Source organism: Oncorhynchus kisutch, linkage group LG24 (assembly GCF_002021735.2).
Source record: "Oncorhynchus kisutch isolate 150728-3 linkage group LG24, Okis_V2, whole genome shotgun sequence".
In the NCBI taxonomy this organism is placed as follows: domain Eukaryota; kingdom Metazoa; phylum Chordata; class Actinopteri; order Salmoniformes; family Salmonidae; genus Oncorhynchus; species Oncorhynchus kisutch.
The window spans coordinates 35,131,612-35,157,515 of NC_034197.2; the positions used below are offsets into that span (position 1 = coordinate 35,131,612).

A 25,904-nucleotide genomic window follows, 5' to 3' on the forward strand; every position below is an offset into this window, starting at 1 on the left:
GTAGCAGCAGCGTATATGATGATTGTATGTGATTGGGTGTGTGTAGAGGCAGTGTAAATGTGTGTGTATGTTATGTGTGTGAGAGCAAACGATGGATTGTTTGTATGTGTGTTGGAGTATGTGTGCATAGTATGTATGGCCCTGTGTGCAGTCCAAAAATAAAATGCAAAGGTCAACTCAGATCGTTCATGTAGCCATTTAGTTAGCTATTTAGCAGTCTTATGGCATGGGGATAAGCTGTTCAGGAGCCTGTTGGAGTCAGATTTGATGACCAGGAGCTCGGCCCCAGTGATGGTACTGGGTTGTCCGCACCACTCTCTCAGCGCCATGCAATTGACGTCAGTGCTCTTGCCATACCAAGCAGTGACGCAGTCAGTCAAGATGGTCTCAATGGTATAGCTGTAGAACCTTTTGAGGATTTGAGGGCCTGTCATGCCAAATAATGCCCCCCTCTACGTCGCAATGGGATTCGATAAACTATTAGCGTCCGTTGCTATATCAGCGGTGGGATGACCTAATGATTCAAATTTTGGAAATCATTACAGCCACAATGACGTTCTTTTCATCATTGCTATGCAAACAAGGCTGATTTCCGCGTCAATTTTACTGTTTATACAGGTTTTGTTTAGCTAATGAAATGAAAACATTACTTCAAATTACTTTTGGCTACCGTGTTTACATTACAACATGAAATCCATGTCTTAAATATTGCTATGTTTTGGAAATGGCAGAGAAAACATGCAATCTGCTTGACACATTAAAGTTACTTACCTTGCAGACCAGGAAGTCAGCTAATTCCCACTCCATTCATGTGCAAATCCGTTTGATTCATACACTGGCTTGTCTGGCTGTCATGTTTATATTTTAACCTGCCCTTCCCTTGTCTACACTGAAATAATATAATTTCACTAGTCCTCTTATGGTTTGTTTTTAAATCTCATAGCTCATTAGTACACCGTTGTAGTTTAATATATATGGATCTATTGTAGGCCCTAGGATACAACAATGAATAATGTGGAACAAAATAAATAACATCAAAGGATACCTTACAACTTATTAATAATGAACACCTTGTGAAACAGCTGTGAAAACCAACCTGCCAATATTTAAGATTTCAACACATAAACTTCAATAGTTTTTGGTACAGTTGTGTCATTAATTTATTTTCAAAGATTTTTTTTGTGCACTCAGATGGCAATCATAGGATCAAATACTGAATTCTGGTGTGTGGAATATATAGAGGAGGTGGTTGCTGTGTGGGTGGGAGGTTCGGCCTGTTACTTGTTCTCAACAGGCAGCCAGTCTCAGGGGGACGAAGAAGGAAAATGGGTGTTTGCAGTGCTAGTGTTTTTAGTTAATCTGTGTATCTTTCATATTATGTGCCCAGTATGATAGAGCAAGAAAACTTTCTTAGCAGATAATGACAACAACAGTAGTTGTAAATGATGTAATGAAAAGTTGGAGGGTGGTTGATAATGGAGGACCTCAGGTGGATCCACGCCTTCTTAGTGATTTGGACACCGAGGAACTTGAAGCTCTCGACCCGCTCCACTGCCACCCTGTCAATGTGGATGGAGGTGTGCTCGCCCCTCAGTTTCCTGTAGTTCACGATCCTCGGTCTTACTAACGTTGAGGGAGAGGTTGATCCAGCCCTACACTGCCAGGTCTCTGACCTCCTCCCTGTAGGCTGTGTCATTGTCACTGGTGATCAGGCCTACCACCGTCTTGTCGTCAGCAAACTTGATGATGGTGTTTGAGTCGTGCGTTGCCACGCAGTCATGGGTGAACAGGGAGTACAAGAAGTGACTAAGCACACACCCTCTTATTTAGGTGGGTGAGGGCAGTGTGGAGTACAGTTGAGATTGCGTCGTCTATGGATCTGTTGGTATGCAAATTGGAGTGGGTCTGGGATGATGGAGTTGTGTGCCATAACCAATCGGTGATCTCGCTCGGACCCAAATCTTCTGGGTTGGTGGCAGCCCTCACACTCTGCACTATGTTAATGTCAAAGCTAGCATAAATTGCATTGAGTTTGTCTAGTAGAGGCAGTGTTGGGCAGATCATGGCTGGCTCTTCCTTTCTAATTCGAAATCGGCTGTAGCCCCTGCTGCATGCGGTGGACGTCAGAGCCTGTGTAATATGATTCCACCTTACTTCTATATTGTCCTTTTGTCGTTTGATGACTCTGGAGGTCGTAGCGGGACTTCTTGTTCCTGTCCTCTGCCGTTGCCTCAGGGTTGTCTGCAGTACCCCTATCCTTTAGTTTAGCGAACCTTAACTGTGGGGACAACAACACTGATGCATTTCCTAATGAAGCCGGTGACGGAGGTGGTTTGCTCGTCGATGTTATTGGTGGAGTCCCGAAACATTCCAATTAGCGCTCGCAAAGCAGCCCTGTAGCATAATCTCTGATTCTGGAGACCATTTCTCGACGGAGCGAGTCAGGGGTAATTCCTGTTTGAGCGTGTGCTTGTAAACAGGAAGCAGGAGTACCTGATCTGTATTCCCGAATGGCGGACCAGGGAGGGCCTTGTATGCTTGCTTGAGGGTAGATTAACGGTAGTCTTTATCTCCCCTAGTGGCGAGGGAGGCATGTTGGTTGAAGTTGGGCATCACGCCTTTCAATGAAGCAGAATTAAAATCGCCGGCAACCAGTAAAGCAGCCACTGGATGTACGTTTTTCTGCTTGGTTATAGCCTCATACAGTTCCTTTAATGCCAGCTTGTTATGTTTCTTGTTTTGAGGTGGAATGTATACAACAGTCACAATAACAGCTGAAAACTCCCTCGGGAGGTAAAAGGGTTGGCATTTGACCATAAGGTTTTCCAAGACGGTGAACAGTTAGTCAAGACTTCAACGTTGCTCGAGTCAGCACACCAGTTGTTGATGAAGAGGCAAACCCCTCCCCCATCGATTTTCCCCAACTCCACTGTCCTGTCGGGACAGTGAATGAAGAATCCATAGAGTTGGATAGCTAAAGAACAGGGGTACCGCAGACAACCCTGAGGCTACGGCAGAGGACAGGAACAAGTCAAATAAGTCCCATATATTGTCTGAGAGGCTTGTTTGAGAAAAGCTGAGAATATTTCTGTTTCGAGAGTCATGTTGGTAGCAAATCTGCGATCTGAGGTCATCCATCTTATTATCAACTGACTGTACATTGGCCAATAGAATGGGGGGAAAAGGTTTCCAGTTCTTCCTTCGCCTTAATCTCACCAGGATCCCCCCTCTCTTGCCTCTGTGATGTCGGTATTTCCTCTTGGGTAGCCCGAAAAGTTGGAATTACAGACCGAGCCCAGGACAGATGAGTTGAAGTTAAAACCAGAATTGAGGTAACTGCCAATCTGATGTTCAAAGTTATTCTCGGTTGTAAGAAATGACAGCGGATACATAAAAAATAAAAAATATATAAAAAAATAAACAAAAGCTAAGTTTGGTCGGAGCTAGCGGTCATCTAGTACAGCGCCATCTTCAATTTGTTATTAAGTTATAATTACTTATATTTGCTTTCATTCAAGTATTTTTGTCAGCCATCTTCCTGAAGCAACATTAGATCCTTGGTTCATAGAGCTTTATGGGAGTTTTGATAACCACTTGATAGGAAGTCTGGCGATTCGCATCGTTTGGAGGGTCAACTAGAGGCCTGAAAAGGCACGACCTGTCATTCAATGTTGAATTTTCAACACCACTCCGACTTGATGCTGGATCACGCAACGTGGAGGGGAAGGGCTACAGGAGGTTATTGGGATTGAGCCTAGAAGTCCAATGGTCAGTAGTGCTGTTTTTCTAGCTCAGAGATGAGTGGAGGTTGATATGACCTAATAAAGAAGTCTGTGCTCATCTCTCAAGGGACAGTGCTTGGCGTGCACGTGCGGGCACACGCTGACTCCAGTTTGCAGAGTGGTGGAGGTAGGATCCTTAGTACCTCTTGTGCCCTGTAACAACCTTGGTTTTAACAATAAGAGGTCATTATTTAACATAGTCATCCTCATTTAGAGGAAGTGGGTTGGACTTTCCATCCTCCGCATATAAGATGTGGCTTCCTTCTCTCCTCTGTGTGTGCTCTCCTCCTGGTTTTCCTTTCACGACTGAATGATTTAACATTGGAATGCCAGGCTAGATTCTGTTAAGGCCGTCATCTTCCAATATTGTGGTGCTATGTGGTTGAAGGTTGAAGGTCTCCTGTTCCCTGGACTTGTCAGACTGCGTAAACAACGGGGTGAAGTGGGGGAGAAAAAAATACATTCTTAGCCGATGTCTTTGAAGAGAGAATTTTGGTTTTCACTTGAGATTTGGCTTATTTGCATGTTGTTTAAGGTAGCTAGGCAGTAAGGCGTTGGTGGTAGATGAGAGCTGACATTAGCAGGATGTAAATGATTCAGGATGCAGACATGCCTCAGTGAACCCAACACTCATCTTCAATAATGCAGCAGCAGGCTCAGCCCTCTGCTCAGCCCTCTGCTCAGCCCTCTGCTCAGCCCTCTGCTCAGCCCTCTGCTCAGCCCTCTGCTCAGCCCTCTGCTCAGCCCTCTGCTCAGCCCTCTGCTCAGCCCTCTGCTCAGCCCTCTGCTCAGCCCTGCTGGTGAGACGCAGGCAGCAACGGGACAGGAGGAGCACCCAGTAATGTTAGTGCCTGGCTGCCTACCTGGTCAACACCCGCACACACACACTGCCTGTCTGCTCTGCTGCACCATGCATCGTAACATAGTCCTTTCAGCAACTAAGTGCCATAACGTCATGTTCTTGTAGCTAATGGTAATGTACATGTTGACAGTTATTTAATTAATCAATTTTCCAACCTACTTTCCTTTGTGATTTTATTCACTTGTCTGAGGAATCTTACACAGCTTGTGGAAGTGGTTGCTGGGTAATGAGCCCCAAACTCTCCACACATTAACAGTGTGTGAATGATTCTACAGTAAAGTGTTCATTCCCACCCTCTTAACACGGAAGCCAGCTGCACCAATGTGTCGTAGGAAGCACTGTTCAACTGACAACCGAGGTCATCCTGCAGGCACCCGGCCCGCCCTGAGGAGCTGCTAGAACGCCCCCCCCCCCCCCCCCCCCGGCCAGAAATGAAAAGCTGAAATACCTCCAGTAATAAACCCCTTTGTTATGGCGAGCCTAAATAAATTCAGGAGAAAACATTTACTTAACAAGCCCTAATAAGACTGCCTCATCTCTGTAACCCACACATACAATTATCTGTAAGGTCCCTCAGTCGAGCAGTGATTTTCAAACACAGATTCAACGACACAGACCAGGGAGGTTTTCCAATGCCTGGCAGAGAATGGCACCTGTTGATAGATGGGTAAAAAAACAACAGACATCTGTTGATAGTTTGTCCTGAATACAAAGCGTTGTGTTTGGGGCAAATTCAATACAACACATTACTGAGTACCACTCTCCATATTTTCAAGCATAGTGGTGACTGCATCATGTTATGGGTATGCTGGTAATCGTTAAGGACTGGGGAGTTTTTCAGGATAAAAAGGAGACTGATTGGAGCTACGGGAGAACCTGGTTCAGTCTGCTTTCCATCAGACACTGGGAGATGAGTTCATCTTTCAACAGGACAATAACCTAAAACACAAGACCAAAGAAGACTGAATGTTACTGAGTGGCCGAGCTAGTTTTGACTTAAATCTACTTGGAAATCTATGGCAAGACCTGAAAATGATTGTCTATCAATGATCAACAATCAATTTGAGTATTTTGAACAGAATAATGGGCAAATGTTGCACAATCCAGGTGTGGAAAGCTCTTAGGGACTTACCCAGAAAGACTCACAGCTGTAATTCTACAAAGTATATACTCAGGTGTGTGAAGACTTCTGTATTTGATTATTGACTTCTTAGGGCTGCAATCCCATTAGCAGGATTGATATGACAACCAGTGAAAGTGCAGAGCGCCAAATTCAAACAACAGAAATCACATAATTAAAATTCCTCAAACATGCATGCATCTTATTGTTAATCCCACCATGGTGTCCGCTTTCAAATAGGCTTTACAGCGACAGCACCACAAACAATTGTTAGGTCAGAGCCAAGCCACAGAAAAACACAGCCATTTTTCCAGCCAAAGAGAGGAGTCACAAAAAGCACAAATGGAGAGAGAATTAATCACTAACCTTTGATCTTCATCAGATGACACTCATAGGACTTCATGTTACACAATACATGTATGTTTTGTTCGATAAAGTTCATATTTATATAAAACAAATCTAAGTATACATTGGCGCGTTATGTTCACTAGTTCCAAAAACGGTGATATTGCAGAGAGCCACATCATTTTACAGAAATACTCATTATAAATGTCGATGAAAATACAATTATTAGACATGGAAATATAGATAAAATTCTCCTTAATGCAACTGCTGTGTCAGATTTTAAAAAAGCTTTACGGAAAAAGCAAACCATGCAATAATCTGAGTACAGCTTTCAGACAGACAACAAAGCAGCCAAAAAGATATCTGCCATATTGTGCAGTCTACATTAGTAATAAATAGCATCATAAATATTAACTTATCGTTGATGATCTTCATCAGAATGCACTCCCAGGAATCCCAGTTCCACATTAAATGTTTGTTTTTTTCGATAATGTCCATTTTTGTCCAAAGAGCTACTTTTGTTAGCACGTTTGGTAAACAAATCCAAAGTCATGAAGCGCGTTCCCTAGTTGCAGACGAAATGTCAAATAGTTCCGTTACTGTCAGTAGAAACATGTCAAAAGATGTATGGAATCAATCTTTAGGATGTTTTTAACATAAAACGTCAATAATATTCCAACCAGAGAATTCCTTTGTCTTCAGAAAAGCAAAGGAACGCAGCTACCTCTCATGTGAAATGCGGGTGACCAGCGCGTGACTGCTTGCAGACCTCTGACTCATTCCTCTCTCATTTGGTCCCACTTCACAGTAGAATCGTCAAACAAGTTTCTAAAGACGGTTGACATCTAGTGGAAGCCTTAGGAAGTGCAACACAACCAATATCCCACTGTCTATTCAATAGGGGCTGGGTTGAAAATCGACCAACCTCAGATTTCCCACTTCCTGTTAGGATTTCTTCTCAGGTTTTTGCCTGCCATATGAGTTCTGTTATACTCACAGACGACATTCAAACAGTTTTAGAAACTTCTGCGTGTTTTCTATCCAATACTAATAATAATATTAATATATTAGCATCTGGGACTGAGGAGCAGGCAGTTTACTCTGGGCACCTTTCATCCAAGCTACTCAATACTGCCCCTGCAGCCATAAGAAGTTAATAAATTTGCAAACATTTCTAATAGCATGTTTATTATGGGGTATTGTGTGTAGATGCGTGAGAAAAAAACGTTAATACATTTTGAATTCATGCTGTAACACATCAAAATGTGGAATAAGTGAAGTGGTATGAGTACTTTCTGAAGGCACTGTATTTAAGAGTTTTGAGGAGTGACCAGTTGGTGTAATAGAGATGTCTTGATGTGTTAGACAGCGGTCTAGCGATGGAGGCAGAGGGCGAGAGACGAATGGAGATCATCAATAATGTGACATTTGAAATGCCTATTATTATTTTAACTTTTCAATGTTTACTGTTAATTTCTACTCATTTCCATTATTTTTTTTTTATATTTCACTTGCTTTGGCATATGTTTCTCATGACAATAAATTGAATTGTGATTGTTAGAGAGCGATGAAGAGTCATATTAGTCACATGCGTAGAATACAACGGGTGTGGACTTCACCGTGAAATGCTTACTCTCCCAACCAGGCTATTTACAAGGAGTACCGGTACCAAGTCAATGTGCAGGTCAATGTGCTTCTACACCTGCATTGCTTGCTGTTTGGGGTTTTAGGCTGGGTTTCTGTACAGCACTTTGAGATATCAGCTGATGTACAAAGGGCTATATAAATACATTTGATTTGATTTTCAGGGGTACAAGGCAGTTGAAGAAATGTAGGTAATAAGTACATGTAGGTAGGGGTAAGAGTGACTAGGCAATCAGGATAGACAGAGTAGCAGCAGTGTGTGTGTGTGTGTTGGAGTGTCAGTGGAGTATGTGTGAGGTTTTGGGTGGAGTCCGGTGAGTGTTCATAGAGCCAGTGCAAGAGAGTCAGTGCAAATAGTCCGGGTGGCCATTTGATTAACTGTTCAACAGTCTTATGGCTTGGGGTTAGAAGCTGTTCAGGAGCCTTTTGGTCCCAGACTTGGTGCTCCGGTACCGCTTGCTGTGCGGTACTACAGAGAACAGTCTATGACTTGGGTGACTGGACTCTGACAATTTTTAGAGCCTTCCTCTGACACCTCCTGGATGACTGGAAGTTTGGCCCCAGTGATGTACTGTACCGTTCTCACTACCCTCTGTAGCGCATTGTGGACGGATGCCAAGCAGTTTCCATATCCACCGGTGTTAAAGCAAGTCAAGATGCTCTCAATGGTGAAGCTGTAGAACCTCTTAAGGATCTGAGGGCCCATATGCCAAATCTTTTCAGCTTCCTGATGGGGAAAAGTAATTGTTGTGCCTTCTGGTATGCTTGGACCATGATAGTTCCTCAGTGATGTGGACACTGAGGAACTTGTAGCTCTTGACTAGTGGTTTAACGGACCGTAGTTGATCCGTGATCCGTACGGATCACCCCCCACGGTTCGGCCCGAATGTGGATCAATTGTTAAGTTTAACCATCATAGTGTGTAATACAGTTTTACTGCCGCGGTTACTTTTAAAGTAATAATTCTCTAAATCTCGATGTAGAGTTGCAGTGAAAAGATAAACACAAGACATATGTGTGCTGTGTTTTACTCTGAAGCCTGAAGGTTGAATAGATTTTTTTTTTTAAAGCAGTTGTGTGTATTGTTCACGCCTATTGAATCCCAACGAATCAATCCTGGATGCTCGCGTTGCAAAAAGCCAAGAAGACTAAAGAGCAGTGACAGCCATGGCTAGCGGAGGAGCTGAAGAACTGGAAAAGCCTCCCGCTTCATTTAAGTCTCATGTATGGGAGCATTTTGGCTTCCCTGTCAAATATGATGACGGAAGAAGGGTGGTGGACAAGACCATTATGGTGTGTAGGCATTGTGCCACAAGAAATCTTGACTTGATCATGGAAATACATCGAGCATGGCCACACATTTAAAGCATCACCCTGGTGTGTCAGGGACAGGAGCCAACTCTCAGTGAACCAGATGGACCGCCTCCTTGGGAGGATCAGGGAGGTGGTTTCCTTTTTCCACCAAAGCCCAACAGCCACTCATGTGCTTAAGACCAAGTAAGAAATGTTACAGCTACTGACCCACAAGCTCATACACCATGTCACAACAACATGGAACTCCACGTATGACATGTTGGAGAGCCATCTTGAGCAACAGGCAGCTGTATAGTCTGCACTGACAAACAAGACCCTGAAAAAAAGTCATCGTCACCTTGTCTGATGACATGAAAGTGGCAGAGGAGGTCCTCCAGGTGCTCAAACACCTCAAAACAGGGTCAGCCTGTGTTGTTGCCTACTCTCACCACCTCACTGAGTTACACCCTCGGATTAGACACACTATTTTTTTTCAACCATTCCAATTTTGATAAACTTGCATATCTATTAGTTGAAATACCACAGTGTGCCTTCACAGCAGCAAGATGTGTAACCTGTTGCCACAAGAAAAGGGCAACCAGTGGAGAACAAACACCATTGTAAATACAACCTATATTTATCAGTCTATTTATTTTCCGTTTGCACAAAGGTTACAAATAGCCATAATATAACATTTGAAATATCTCTATTCTTTTGAAACTTCTGTGAGCGTAATGTTTACTGTTCATTTCTGATTGTTTATTTCACTTTTGTTTTTATCAATTCCACTTGCTTTGGCAATGTAGACATGTTTCCCATGCCAATAATGCCCATTGAATTGAGAGAGATGGAGCGAGAGAGAGATGGAGCGAGAGAGACATGGAGTGTACTAGGGATTATGGGAGTTGGTTAATGGGGCAGTCAGTCAGGTCTGCGCTGCAGTCGTGTGGACAGGGAGTTTATTCGTAGACTAGATTCCTCTCCTGGTTAAGTGCTCTTCCCTGCTAGAGAAGTTTTATACTGCTGCAGTCTGTAACCCCCTCGTCTTGTACACCACTGCTGCAGCTGTGTGACGTAGGCCACTGTCTAACCTTTTCATCCAACACTGTTTGTTCTGCTTGGACAACTCCAGAAACGCCCAACCTTCTAGAATGAAGCAGCCTACAGGTCGATGTTTTATTGGATGTGATAAATCACAGTAGGTGCTTTATCAATTTGGGAAGCGTGTTGATTATTGCATCCTTTCTTTTTCCCAAAGCCTCATTTATTTTCTCTGAACCTGTTAATGGAAACAATGTCATGGGATTGCTCCACACAGAAAGTCATTTTTAATAATGAAGTTGTTACAAGTGAACATTGTATAGATCTGCTCTTGTAGATGAATGATTTATCACTGGAAATGACATGTGCAATGTAGTGCGTCCATAACACGAAACGACATGTGTAATGTAGTGCGTCCATAACACGAAACAACATGTGTAATGTAGTGCGTCCATAACACGAAACAACATGTGTAATGTAGTGCGTCCATAACACAATGACGTGTAATGTAGTGCATCCATAACACGAAATGACATGTGTAATGTAGTGCATCCATAACACGAAATGACATGTAATGTAGTGCGTCTATAACACAAAACGACGTGTAATATAGTGCGTCCATAACACGAAACGACATGTGTAATGTAGTGCGTCCATAACACGAAACGACATGTGTAATGTAGTGCGTCCATAACACGAAACGACATGTGTAATGTAGTGCGTCCATAACACGAAACGACATGTGTAATGTAGTGCGTCCATAACACGAAATTACGTGTAATGTAGTGCGCCCATAACACGAAATTACGTGTAATGTAGTGCGTCTATAACACGAAACGACATGTGTAATGTAGTGCGTCCATAACACGAAACGACATGTGTAATGTAGTGCGACCATAACACGAAACGACATGTGTAATGTAGTGCGTCCATAACACGAAACGACATGTGTAATGTAGTGCGTCCATAACACGAAACGACACGTACAGCGCCTTCAGAAAGTATTCATACCCCTTGACATATTCCACATTTTGCAGTGTTACAGACTGATTTCAAAATGTATTAAATTGTTGTTTTCTTCACCCATCTACACACTATACCCCATAATGACAAAGTGAAAACATGTAATAAGAAATGTTTGTAAATGTATTGAAAAGGAAATACAGAAGAAGTATCTAATTTACTTAAGTTTTCACACCCCTGAGTCAGTGCATGTTAGAAGCACCTTTGGCAGCGATTACAGATGAGTCTTTTTGGGTAAGCCTCTAAGAGCTTTTCACACCCCTGAGTCAGTACATGTTAGAAGCACTTTTGGCAGCGATTACAGATGAGTCTTTTTGGGTAAGCCTCTAAGAGCTTTTCACACCCCTGAGTCAGTACATGTTAGAAGCACTTTTGGCAGCGATTACAGATGAGTCTTTCTGGGTAAGCCTCTAAGAGCTTTTCACACCCCTGAGTCAGTGCATGTTAGAAGCACCTTTGGCAGCGATTACAGATGAGTCTTTCTGGGTAAGCCTCTAAGAGCTTTTCACACCTGGATTGTGCAACATTTGCTCATTATTATTTGTTTCATTCTTCAATCACTGTCAAATTGGTTAATCATAGCTAGACAACCATTTTCAGGTCTTGCATTTTCAAGTAGATATAGGTCAACACTGTAACTCGGCCACTCAGGAATATTCACTGACTTCTTGGTAATCAACTCCAGTGTAGATTTGGCCTTGGGTTTTAGGTTATTGTCCTGCTGAAAGGTTTATTAATTTCCCAAAGTCTGATGCCTTGTTGCAAACAGGAGGCATGTTTTGGAATAATTTTTGTTCTGTAGTCTTCCTTCTTTTCACTAGGTTAGTATTGTGGAGTAACTACAATGTTGTTGATCCATCCTCAGTTTTACCCATCTACCAATAGGTGCCCTTCTTTGCCAGGCATTGGAAATCCATTGTGGATTTGTTTGAATCTGTTTCAAATTCACTGCTAGCCTGAGGGACCTTACAATTATCTGTATGTGTGGGGTACAGAGATGAGGTAGTCGTTCAAAAATCTTGTTAAAAACTATTATTGGACACAGAGTGAGTCTGTGACTTGTTAAATTGTCCTCCTGAACTTATTTCGGTTTGCCATAACAAAGGGGTTGAATATTTATTGACAGTCTTTATTGACAAGACAGTTCAGCATTTCATTTTTAATTAATTCGTATAATTTTGAAAAGCATAATTCCCTTTTGACATCATTGGGTATTGTGTGAAGGCCAGTGACAAAATGTTTAATTCAGGCTTTAACACAACACATTTAGGGAAAATTCAAGTGGTATGGATACTTTCTGAAGACACTGTACACTTTCAACAGGCAGGGCATCATTGTTTCTATAGATCTAGCCTGTATACCTCCTGGTAGTGTTTCCACTTAGCCCACTCTCATCCTGTGGGAGTTGAGAGCAGGCTGGGCTGCAGTTAGTTGTAGTGCCTCTGAGGTGGCTGGCAGCCATAGCTCACTGTGTTGCTTCAGCAGTTCAGTAGCACCAGGACCACTGAGACTAGTAGCATGGCCATGCTGGCATCTCAGTGCACTTCTGCAGCAAACCTCTCTTATGGGACGAAAAGAGCTGGAAGGTTTCCATGATTCAAGAAAAGAGCCATTCTTACCTATTAGAGAGATCTTTGATGTGTTATCAGTGTTCTGTAGAATTCTAACCTTACCAGAGCAAAGTAGAATAACAGTGTTTGATTCTGAACAGGAGGTATCATTAGTTAAAGGAAGGTGAGAATGTCTATCTTCCATCTCTGGTTCAAGCTGGGCTTACAGCATCAGTGAGTCGGTGTTGCAGATGTTGTGTCACTTTGTGTTATGGCAGTCTGCTCTGCATTTGGCTCCCGAGTGGCGCAGCAGGTTAAGGCACTGCATCTCAGTGCTAGAGGCGTCACTACATCACAACCGTCCGTGATTGGGAGTCCCATAGGGCGGCGCACAATTGGCCCAGCGTCGTTAGGGTTTGGCTGGGGTAGGCCATCATTGTAAATAAGAATTTGTTCTTAACTGACTTGCCTAGTTTGACTCAGATTTGATTTATTTATTTAATTTAATGAGTATCCCCGCACTAGTACTAGAAGGAAAGATGGGATTGGAGATGAAGTACATCTAGGCTATATTCAAGTATAGCTTTTTGATGTGTATTTCTATTGTATTTATTTTCCTATTAAGTACATTTCTTACTAGAATCACATGAAGATGAGGGTGACTTGTTAACGTCAAGAGCGTAGCATTTTTGTACTGTATTATAGCAATGAAAGGCAGTCTACTTGTGGTGTTTACTGTCAGTCTTCACGGGTGACAAAAATGTCAAACATAGCCTGGAACAATAAAAGCAAGGCAATCCCACCAAAGGTTGGCTAATCTTTAACTTCTTATGGCTGGGGGCAGTATTGAGTAGCTTGGATGAATAAGGTGTCCAGAGTAAATGGCCTGCTACTCAGTCTCAGTTGCTAATATATGCATAGTAGTATATTTGGATATAAAACACTCTGAAGTTTCAATGATGTCTGTGAGTATAACAGAACTCATATGGCAGGCAAAAACCAGAGAAAAAAATCCAACCAGGAAGTGGGAAATCTGAGGTTGGTTGTTTTTCAACTCATTCCCTATTGAAGATACAGTGGGATATTGGTCATGTTACACTTCCTAGGACTTCCACTAGATGTCAACCGTCTTTAGAAACGTGTTTGAGGCTTCTACTGGAAAGGAGGGGCTCATAAGGGCTCTTTGAGTCAGTGGTCTGGCAGAGTGCCACAGGCTCGTGAGGCTCGTTCACGTGAGAGGTAGCTCGCATTCCATTGCTTTTCTACAGACAAAGGAATTCTCCGGTTGGAACATTATTGAAGATTTATGTTAAAAACATCCTAAAGATTGTTTCTATACATCGTTTGACATGTTTCTACGAACTGTAACAGAACTTTTTGACATTTTGTCTGCTCCTAGTGAGGTTGGATTCGCGAGGTTGGATTTGTTTACAAAATGCGCTAACAAAAGTAGCGATTTGGACATAAATGATGGACATTATCGAACAAAACAAACATTTAATGTGGAACTGGGATTCCTGGGAGTGCATTCTGATGAAGATCATCAAAGGTAAGTGAATATTTATAATGTTATTTCTGACTTCTGTTGACTGCACAATATGGCGGATATCTTTTTGGCTTCTTGGGTGTCTGAGCGCCGTACTCATATTATTGCATGGTTTGCTTTATCCGTAAAGCTTTTTTAAAATCTGACACAGCGGTTGCATTAAGGAGAAGTTTATCTAAAGTTCCATGTATAACACTTGTATTTTCATCAACATTTATAATTGAGTATTTCTGTAAATTGATGTGGCTCTCTGCAAAATCACTGGATGTTTTTGGAACTAGTGAACATAATGCGCCAATGTGTACTGAGATTTTTTTAGATAAATATTAACTTTATCGAACAAAACGTACATGTATTGTGTAACATGAAGTCCTATGAGTGTCATCTGATGAAGATCATCAAAGGTTAGTGATTAATTCTCTATTCTCTATTTCTGTGACCCCACTCTTTGGCTGGAAAAAAATGGCTGTGTTTTTCTGTGACTTGGCTCTGACCTAACGTAATCGTTTGTGGTGCTTTCGCTGTAAAGCCTATTTGAAATCGGACACTGTGGTGGATTAACAACAAGATTACCTTTTAAAATGGTATAAAATACGTGTATTTTTTTTATTGTGAGATTACTGTTTGAATTTGGCGCCCTGCACTTTCACTGGCTGTTGTCATATCGATTCCGTTAACAGGATCTCAGCCCTAAGAAGTTTTTTAAAGGGGTACTTCAGGAATTTGGCAATGAAGCCCTTTTCCTACTTCCTCAGTAGATGGATCATGGATACCATTTCTATATCTCTGTGTGCAGTTTGAAGGATGTTGCTAACTAGCATTAAAAAAAAAATGTATTTAAACTTTATTTAACCAGGCAAGTCAGTTAGAACAAATTCTTATTTACAATGACGGCCTAGGAACAGTGGGTTAACTGCCTTGTTCAGGGGCAGAATGACATATTTATACCATGTCAGCTCGGGGATTCAATCTAGCACCTTTTCGGTTACTGGCCCAACACTCTAACCACTAGGCTACCTGCCGCCCCAAAGCATTAGCTCAATGACTGGAAATATAGAAAACTGCTAGGATGCTAGTAGATACCATAGACTTCTAGTCGTTGTGCTGAGCATCGGCTGGCAAAACTACCTCTTAACTTCCTTCCTACTGGATGCAGAGACATAAAAATGTTATCCATGAGTTCATCTGACTCTGCGTCAGTAGATAAAAGGCTTCATCTGACTCTGGGTCAGTAGATAAAGGGCTTTATCTACTTCCCCTGAGTCAGATGAAGGGCTTCATTGCCAAAATCCCAAAGTATCCCTTTAAATGTTGGAACAAATGTCTCCATTATCAATGTGTTGTCACTTACTCTGCTGAGCCAGCTCTTCCTTTATCAGCCACAGTACTGAAACACAATATTGATTTGTCACGGGAAACATGGTGAACTAAAATGAACCTTTTCTAAAATATTAAATACACATTTCCGAAGTGTCACACATGACTTGCATGCACCCCTGTACACATACACACACACACACACACACACACACACACACACATATATTTAGTCTAGAGAAAGTTAACCTAGAATCTCCTCAGTGGGCTTGATGTTTTAAGTGTCAGATTGTGAAAGGTGATCTTGATTGGATGTGCCTGTCTCAACTGAGAGACGTGTCTAGGCTGACAAAGAGTACCGTTTGCAACGCTGGCAACCGACGCTGTTCAGATGATCTCTGCTCTTGACCTGTGTTGAACCCCACTTAACAGTGTGGCAGTTCAGCAGGGAGCTGACTTCATGGCCAGTGGAGCACTGTGCTCCCTTCAAGTAGGGGACCTTGTGTCTACAAGGAGCTGACAATGTCATCAACTCCCCCAATAGAAAACATGTCCTCAATTAATCATGCCATTAGCTTGTCCAGTTACAATATCACGTCAATGACAGCTGTCATGATCTTTAAGTAAAGCCTACTGCGTTTAGAGTTACAGCTGCTTTGACTAGGGCTGTGGCAACTGTGCACGCCCTTATCCAATTCAGAGGTGCATATTGAAGATATTGGAAGAACTGTCCACATTTACTTTTTGTCAGCCAACAAGATGAGTAGGTCTAACCAACAGCAAAAGCACTAGCCTATGTCAATCTACTATCCCCTATAGTCAACCTATTCTCTGTGAGGAAATAAATATTCCAAACGTAGTCTGGGACAGCTGTGGGATGCTATAGATCCCAAATTAATACAACCACTAGCATCAAAAAACCTTTTTTAATGCAATGTGGCTGACACAACAGATCAGAACGTTTACGTTAAACTATTAAGCTATTTCTTCACATTATAAGCGCAGCAATGCACACATGGTAGTAGGCGATAAGCGCAGCAATGCACACATGGCAGTAGGCGATAAGCGCAGCAATGCACACATGGTAGTAGGCGATAAGCGCAGCAATGCACACATGGCAGTAGGCGATAAGCGCAGCAATGCACACATGGTAGTAGGCGATAAGCGCAGCAATGCACACATGGTAGTAGGCGATAAGCGCAGCAATGCACACATGGTAGTAGGCGATAAGCGCAGCAATGCACACATGGCAGTAGGCGATAAGCGCAGCAATGCACACATGGCAGTAGGCGATAAGCGCAGCAATGCACACATGGTAGTAGGCGATAAGCGCAGCAATGCACACATGGTAGTAGGCGATAAGCGCAGCAATGCACACATGGTAGTAGGCGATAAGCGCAGCAATGCACACATGGCAGTAGGCGATAAGCGCAGCAATGCACACATGGTAGTAGGCGATAAGCGCAGCAATGCACACATGGCAGTAGGCGATAAGCGCAGCAATGCACACATGGCAGTAGGCGATAAGCGCAGCAATGCACACATGGCAGTAGGCGATAAGCGCAGCAATGCACACATGGCAGTAGGCGATAAGCGCAGCAATGCACACATGGCAGTAGGCGATAAGCGCAGCAATGCACACATGGTAGTAGGCGATAAGCGCAGCAATGCACACATGGCAGTAGGCGATAAGCGCAGCAATGCACACATGGCAGTAGGCGATAAGCGCAGCAATGCACACATGGCAGTAGGCGATAAGCGCAGCAATGCACACATGGCAGTAGGCGATAAGCGCAGCAATGCACACATGGCAGTAGGCGATAAGCGCAGCAATGCACACATGGTAGTAGGCGATAAGCGCAGCAATGCACACATGGCAGTAGGCGATAAGCGCAGCAATGCACACATGGCAGTAGGCGATAAGCGCAGCAATGCACACATGGCAGTAGGCGATAAGCGCAGCAATGCACACATGGCAGTAGGCGATAAGCGCAGCAATGCACACATGGCAGTAGGCGATAAGCGCAGCAATGCACACATGGCAGTAGGCGATAAGCGCAGCAATGCACACATGGCAGTAGGCGATAAGCGTGAATGTTCCATTAGCGGACAACACCATTATCAAAATTGACAGCAAATGCCATTATGCATTTAATGCTTTTAATATAAAGGTGCATTTTTATGTTGAAAATTGTCTTCCCCAAACTAGAAACTCGCACGCTGCTTAAAAATGCCAGTTAGGCTCTACACCCCTTGTAAAGCGGATTAATGTGCTTAATTTTAAGACCTTTTGGCCACTTTAGTTGTGATACAAACCTTATTGAGAGAGCCAAGCCTATGGGTTCGTAGCTTCAACCCCACAGCACGCACACCAATTGATTAATGAACTGCTGAATGTCTATTTTTTTTCTCTCTTGCTTTGTTTGCTCTGTTCAGTCTTGTGTCTTATCTCTTATCTCTGATAGCTAATGCTTAGAGAAGAGCTTATGTCAAGTGTTGAAGTGTTGTGGTTGCAAGCCTTCTTTTGGGGTGTTGCTTTAGGCCACCAAGTGCCAACAGTCAAGTATCTAAATAAGATATGTGAAATGCTTGATAGTGTATGTGATGTAAACAGAGAGGTCCACTTTCTTGGGGACCTGAACATTGACTGGTTTTCATCAAGCTGTCTGCTCAACAGGAAGCTTCTCACTGTTTCCAGTGCCTGTAATCTGGTTCAGGTTATTAATCAACCTACCAGGGTGTTTACAAACACTACAGGAACAACCTCATCCACATGTATCGATCACATTTTACTAATACTGTAGAATTTTGTTCTAAATCTGTGTCCGTACCCGTTGGATGCAGTGATCACAATATAGTAGCAATATCCAGGAAAGCCACATTTCAAAATGTTGGGCCTAAAATAGTGTATAATAGATAATACAAAATATTTTGCTGTGACTCTTATGTGGATGATGTTAAAAATATTTGTTGGTCTGATATGATTAATAAGGAGCATCCAGACACTGCACTTGATGAATTTATGAAATTGCTTCTTCCAATTATTGATAAACATGAACCTGTTAAGAAACTGACTGTTAGAACTGTTAAGGCTCCATGGATTGATGAGGAATTGAACAACTGTATGGTTGAAAGAGATGGGGCAAAAGGAGGGGCTAATAAGTCTGGCTGCACATCTGACCCACTGCAAATTGAGAAATGTGACTAAACTCAACAAAAAGCCAAGCACAATGACATAAAGACATTCAACGCCATCTTCCATCAAATCAGACGGCTTATTTATCACAAAACCATTAATGTTGCCAATTACAAGGGATATGGTCCACCTATCAGACTATTCTTGATTTAATCTTGTCTTTACATATACTAAATAATATATGGGACATTTGTTTTGATTTAGAATTGACCTGTATCAAAACAGGGGACCTCTTTGGTCCTTTTAAAAACCAAATGTATGTCAAATATTGTGTGCTATAGCTTGGAAATGAATAAATGTGACTGGATGACATGTTTCCAGTACTAGGGCTGTTTAGTACTAGGGCTGTTTAGTACTAGGGCTGTAAAGAAGTTAACTCCGCTTTGTGTTTTGTTTTCTTGCCACGGTACTAAAAAGTATCGCGGTACTGGTATCATCCCGGGCCTTGAACAGTTTCTCAACTTTGATGTTTCATTAAATAGCTACATTTCACTCCTTGATTCAACTTAAACTTCCAGAAACACTTTCGATGACCTTGTAATGCATTGTAAATACATACAGTTGAAGTCGGAAGTTTACATACACTTAGGTTGGAGTCATTAAAACTTGTTTTTCAACCACTCCACAAATTTCTTGTTAACAAACTATAGTTTGTGCATGACACAAGTCATTTTTCCAACAATTGTTTAGACAGATTATTTCACTTATATATATATATGTATATGTGTGTATATATATATATGTATATATATATATATATATATATATATATATATATATATATATATATACACACACAGTGCCTTGCGAAAGTATTCGGCCCCCTTGAACTTTGCGACCTTTTGCCACATTTCAGGCTTCAAACATAAAGAAAGTTAATACTTTGTAGCGCCACCTTTTGCTGCGATTACAGCTGTATGTCGCTTGGTATGTCTCTATCAGTTTTGCACATCGAGAGACTGAAATGTTTTCCCATTCCTCCTTGCAAAACAGCTCGAGCTCAGTGAGGTTGGATGGAGAGTATTTGTGAACAGCAGTTTTCAGTTCTTTCCACAGATTCTCGATTGGATTCAGGTCTGGACTTTGACTTGGCCATTCTAACACCTGCATATGTTTATTTTTGAACCATTCCATTGTAGATTTTGCTTTATGTTTTGGATCATTGTCTTGTTGGAAGACAAAGCCTGAAATGTGGCAAAAGGTGGCAAAGTTCAAGGGGGCCGAATACTTTCGCAAGGCACTGTATATTTATACACCATAATTCCCGTGGGTCAGAAGTTTACATACACTAAGTTGACTGCCTTTTAAATTCCATAAAATGATGTCATGGCTTTAGAAGCTTCTGATAGGCTAATTGACATAATTTGAGTCAACTGGAGGTGTACCTGTGGATGTATTTCAAGGCCTACCTTCAAACTCTGTCTCTTTGCTTGACATCATGGAAGAATCAAAACATTGTAACCTCCAAGTCTAGTTCATCCTTGGGAGCAATTTCCAAATGCCTGAAGGTACCACGTTCATCTGTACAAACAATAGTATGCATGTACTAACGCCATGGGACCACGCAGCTGTCATACCACTCAGGAAGGAGATGTGTTCTGTCTCTTAGAGATGAACGTACTTTGGTGCGAAAAGTGCAAATCAATCCCAGAACAACAGGAAGGACCTTGTGACGATGCTGGAGTTAACCGGTGCGAAAAGTGCAAATCAATCCCAGAACAACAGGAAGGACCTTGTGAAGATGCTGGAGTTAACCGGTACAAAAGTACCTTTTATCCACAGTAAAACGAGTCCTATATCGACATAACCTGAAAAGCCGCTCAGCAAGGAAGAAGCCAATGCTCCGAAACCGTCATAAAGAAGCCAGTGTACGGTTGTCACCATGTGCAGTTGTAAAAGATCGTACTTTTTGGAGAAATGTCCTCTGGTGTGATGAAACAAAAATAGAACTGTTTGGCCGTAATGACCATCGTTATGTTTGAAGGAAAAGGGGGGAGGCTTGCAAGCCGAAGAACACCATCCCAACCATGAAGCACGGGGGTGGCAGCATCATGTTGTGGGGGTACTTTGCTGCAGGAGTGATTGGTGCACTTGACAAAATAGAAGGCATCATAAGGGAGGGAAATTATGTGGATATATTGAAGCAACATCTCAAGACATCAGTCAGGAAGTTAAAGCTTGGTCACAAATGGGTCTTCCAAATGGACAATGACCCCAAGCATACTTCCAAAGTTGTGGCAAAATGGCTTAAGGACAACAAAGTCAAGGTATTGGAGTGGCCATCACAGAGCCCTGACCTCAATCCTATAGAAAATGTATGGGCAGAACTGAGAGAACGTGAGCAAGGAGGCCGACAAACCTGACTCAGTTACACGAGCTCTGTCAGGAGGAATGGGCCAAAATGCACCCAACTTATTGTGGGAATCTTGTGGAAGGCTACCCAAAACATTTGACCCAAGTTAAACAATTTAAAGGCAATGCTACCAAATACTAATTGAGTGTATGTAAACTTCTGAGCCACTGAGGAATGTGATGAAAATTGAAATAAATCCCTCTCTACTATTTATTCTGACATTTCACATTCTTAAAATAAAGTAGTGATCCTAACTGACCTAGGACAGGGAATTTTTACTCTGATGAAATATCAGGAATTGTGAAAAACTGAGTTTAAATGTATTTTGCTAAGGTGTATGTAAACGTCCGACTTCAACTGTAGGTCCTAGTTTAAAGGAACCGTAAAATCATACTCTACATGACTAAAAGTAGGCCTGGCTCGCAGTCAGCGTTCCAATTCATCCCAAAGGTGTTCGATGGAGTTGAGGTCAGTGCTTTGTGCATGCCAGTCAAGTTCTTCCATACCAATCGCAACAATGCATTTCTGTGTCGACCTTTGGTTTGTGCACGGGGGCATTGTCATGCTGAAACAGGAAAGGTCCTTCCTCAAACTGTTGCCACAACGTTGGAATTACATTATTATCTAGAATGTCATTGTATCCTGTAGAGGTGAGATTTCCCTTCACTGGTATTAAGGGGCCTAGCCGAGCCATGAACAGCCCCAGACCATTATTCCTCCTCCACCAATCTTTACATTTGGCACTATGCATTCATGGAGATAGCATTCTCCTGGCATCTGCAAAACCCAGATTCGTCCAGCGAACTGCAAGATCCTGATGCATGTCATCACTCCAGATAACGTGTTTCCACTGCTTCAGAGTACAATGGTGGCATGCTTTACACCACTCCAGCTCTCGATACAGTTATTGTGCTGACGTTACTTCCAGAGGCAGTTTGGAACTTGGTAGTTGCAACCGAGGACAGATGATTTTTATGTGGTACGCGCTTCAGCACTCGCTGTTCCCGTTCTGTGAGCTTGTGTGGTCTACCACTTTGTGGCTGAGCCGTTGTTGTTCCTAAACTTTTCCACTTCACAAGAACAGCACTTACAGTTGATCAGGGCAACTCTAGCGAAGCTGAAATTTGACCAACTGACTTACTGGAAAGATGGCATGTTACGACAGTGCCACGTTGAAAGTCACTGAGCTCTTCAGTAAGGCCATTCTACTGCCAATGTTTGTCTATGGAGATTGCATGGCTGTGTGCTTGATTTTATACACCTGACAGCAACGGCTGTGGCTGAAATAGACGGATCCAGCATTTTGAAAGGGTGTCCACATACTTTTGTATTTATGGTGTATGTGTTTTAAGTCTACCATGGGTATGCTAGAAGACCTAAACACATTATCACACAGGAGGTTCACATTTTTTTTTTCTCAACTGTCATTGTTTGGCAATAGATCTATATCTGCCTTGTAGAGCATCTCTAGTGTTGTCTTTTCAAATGGTATTGGACGTGAGGAACAATATCTCATTAGTCAGACTGTTGAGGGGTTTAAAGTACCTAACCAGGGATCTCCAGCAGGGCATACTCCTCCCAGAATAGACTGACTAGAACTGACTAGAATCAACTCACAGACCATATTGTAATGTGCCTGCTGCATAAAGTTATCAAGTGATTTAGATGTCGGCTAATGGATGGGTGATACTGCTGCATTTGGAACATTGATCTCAACATGTACTATAACTGATTCACATTGAATGAATTGCATGCATCACTGACAAATTAAATGTACACTAGATATCATTTATAAGGCAGTTTTAACTAGGGCCCTTGGTTATTTCCTGGGTTGGTCTCGAGGAACAACTGCTGGCTCTTGTTCAATGAAGCATGGCTGTGAATTGTCCCTTTGAGTAACGTGTACCTTCTCTCCCCTGCAGCACATGGTGCACATGGTGCAACGGCGGTTGCCCATCACGTGGGCCAGGTGGGGGGACATGGTCATGGCTTGGGCTCTGTGCTCAGGGACCTGGTGAAGCCTGGGGACGAGAACATGCGGGAAATGAACAAGAAGCTGCAGAACATGCTGGAAGAACAGCTGACCAAGAACATGCATTTACAGAAGGTAGGCAAACACTACGGGAGGTAGGCAAACACTACGGGAGGTAGGCAAACACTACGGGAGGTAGGCAAACACTACGGGAGGTAGGCAAACACTACGGGAGGTAGGCAAACACTACGGGAGGTAGGCAAACACTACGGGAGGTAGGCAAACACTACGGGAGGAGGGCAAACACTACGGGAGGAGGGCAAACACTACGGGAGGTAGGCAAACACTACAGAAGGTAGGCAAACACTACGGGAGGTAGGCAAACACTACGGGAGGTAGTCAAACACTACGGGAGGTGGGCAAACACTACGGGAGGTGGGCCAACACTACGGGAGGTGGGCCAACACTACGGGAGGTGGGCCAACACTACGGGAGGTGGGCCAACACTACGGGAGGTGGGCCAACACTACGGGAGGTGGGCCAACACTACGGGAGGTGGGCCAACACTACGGGAGGTGGGCCAACACTACGGGAGGTGGGCCAACACTACGGGAGGGGGGCCAACACTACGGGAGGTGGGCCAACACTACGGGAGGTGGGCCAACACTACGGGAGGTGGGCCAACACTACGGGAGGTGGGCCAACACTACGGGAGGTGGGCAAACACTACGGGAGGTGGGCAAACACTACGGGAGGTGGGCCGCACTACGGGAGGTGGGCCGCACTACGGGAGGTGGGCCGCACTGAAAAACTATTTGCCTCCTTTCTGATTTTTGCACATTTTTTATACTGAATCTTTTCAGATCTTCAACCAAAACCTAATATTATATAAAGGGAACCTGAGTTTACAAATAACAACAAAAATAAAATAAATAATTAAACTGAATGCAGCAATACAATATTCCAAACCCATGAAAATGGTTCAATATTAACAAATTTGGAAATTTTGGAATAGCCTAGTTAAAGTCCACACCTAATCCCAGTTGATGTTGTGGCAGCACTTGAAACAAGCAGTTCATGCTTGAAAACCCACAAATGTCACTAAGTTAAAGCAGTTCTTCATGCAGGAGTGGGCCAAAGTTCTTCCACAGTGATGTGACAGACGGATCAACAACTGCTGAAGGTGGCACAGCCAGTTATTGAGTGTAACGGGGTAATTACTTTTTCACACAGGGGAATTGAATGTTACATAACTTTTAATTAAATAATTAAAATAAGTATACTTTTGTTGTTATTTGTATACTCAGGTTCCCTTTATCTAATATTATGTTTTGGTTGAAGACCTGAAAAACATTCACTATTAAAAATATGCAAACATTTAGAAAATCAGAAAAGGGGGCAAATACTTTTTCACAGCACTGTAGGCTACACTGCAGGAGGTAGGCGGGCTACACTGCGGGAGGTAGGCGGGCTACACTGCGGGAGGTAGGCGGGCTACACTGCGGGAGGTAGGCGGGCTACACTGCGGGAGGTAGGCGGGCTACACTGCGGGAGGTAGGCGGGCTACACTGCGGGAGGTAGGCGGGCTACACTGCGGGAGGTAGGCGGGCTACACTGCGGGAGGTAGGCGGGCTACACTGCGGGAGGTAGGCGGGCTACACTGCGGGAGGTAGGCGGGCTACACTGCGGGAGGTAGGCGGGCTACACTGCGGGAGGTAGGCGGGCTACACTGCGGGAGGTAGGCGGGCTACACTGCGGGAGGTAGGCGGGCTACACTGCGGGAGGTAGGCGGGCTACACTGCGGGAGGTAGGCGGGCTACACTGCGGGAGGTAGGCGGGCTACACTGCGGGAGGTAGGCGGGCTACACTGCGGGAGGTAGGCGGGCTACACTGCGGGAGGTAGGCGGGCTACACTGCGGGAGGTAGGCGGGCTACACTGCGGGAGGTAGGCGGGCTACACTGCGGGAGGTAGGCGGGCTACACTGCGGGAGGTAGGCGGGCTACACTGCGGGAGGTAGGCGGGCTACACTGCGGGAGGTAGGCGGGCTACACTGCGGGAGGTAGGCGGGCTACACTGCGGGAGGTGGGCGGGCTACACTGCGGGAGGTGGGCGGGCTACACTGCGGGAGGTAGGCGGGCGGGCTACACTGCGGGAGGTAGGCGGGCGGGCTACACTGCGGGAGGTAGGCGGGCGGCTGCACTGCGGGAGGTGGGCGGGCGGGCTGCACTGCGGGAGGTGGGCGGGCGGGCTGCACTGCGGGAGGTGGGCGGGCGGGCTGCACTGCGGGAGGTGGGCGGGCGGGCTACACTGCGGGAGGTGGGCGGGCGGGCTAGACAGCGGGAGGTGGGCGGGCGGGCTAGACAGCGGGAGGTGGGCGGGCGGGCTGCACTGCGGGAGGTGGGCGGGCGGGCTGCACTGCGGGAGGTGGGCGGGCGGGCTGCACTGCGGGAGGTGGGCGGGCGGGCTACACTGCGGGAGGTGGGCGGGCGGGCTACACTGCGGAAGGTAAGGCGGGCTGCACTGCGGGAGGTAGGCGGGCTGCACTGCGGAAGTTGGGTGGGCGGACTGCACTGCGGGAGGTGGGCGGGCTGCACTGCGGGAGGTGGGCGGGCGGGCTGCACGGCGGAAGGTGGGCGGGCTGCACTGCGGAAGGTAAGGCGGGCTGCACTGCAGATGAGTTGATGTGTGGGGATCCATACCGAGGGCCAAATGTGTGACTTTGGGAGATGTGTGTAGTCAGTCAGTGTGACTGTGTAGGTGGCCTGCCTGCCTGCTGTCATCCAGCCCTGAGACTAGCGCACCATAGAGGTTATTATTCATCACAGGCCAAGGCGTTGGCGCACTGCCTTAATGTTCAAA

At 44.2% G+C, this 25,904-nt stretch overlaps 1 protein-coding gene across 6 annotated transcripts in view; it reads left to right on the top strand.

Moving 5' to 3' along the window:
- Nucleotides 1-25,904, top strand: part of LOC109869082 (GRIP1-associated protein 1) — a 114,858-nt gene that overhangs the window by 59,109 nt on the left and 29,845 nt on the right. For all 6 annotated transcript variants that reach the window (XM_031804076.1, XM_031804077.1, XM_031804080.1 and 3 more), the window contains one exon: nucleotides 22,995-23,179. In XM_031804076.1, coding sequence (XP_031659936.1) covers nucleotides 22,995-23,179 — 185 coding nt within the window. The remainder of the gene's footprint in view (nucleotides 1-22,994; nucleotides 23,180-25,904) is intronic.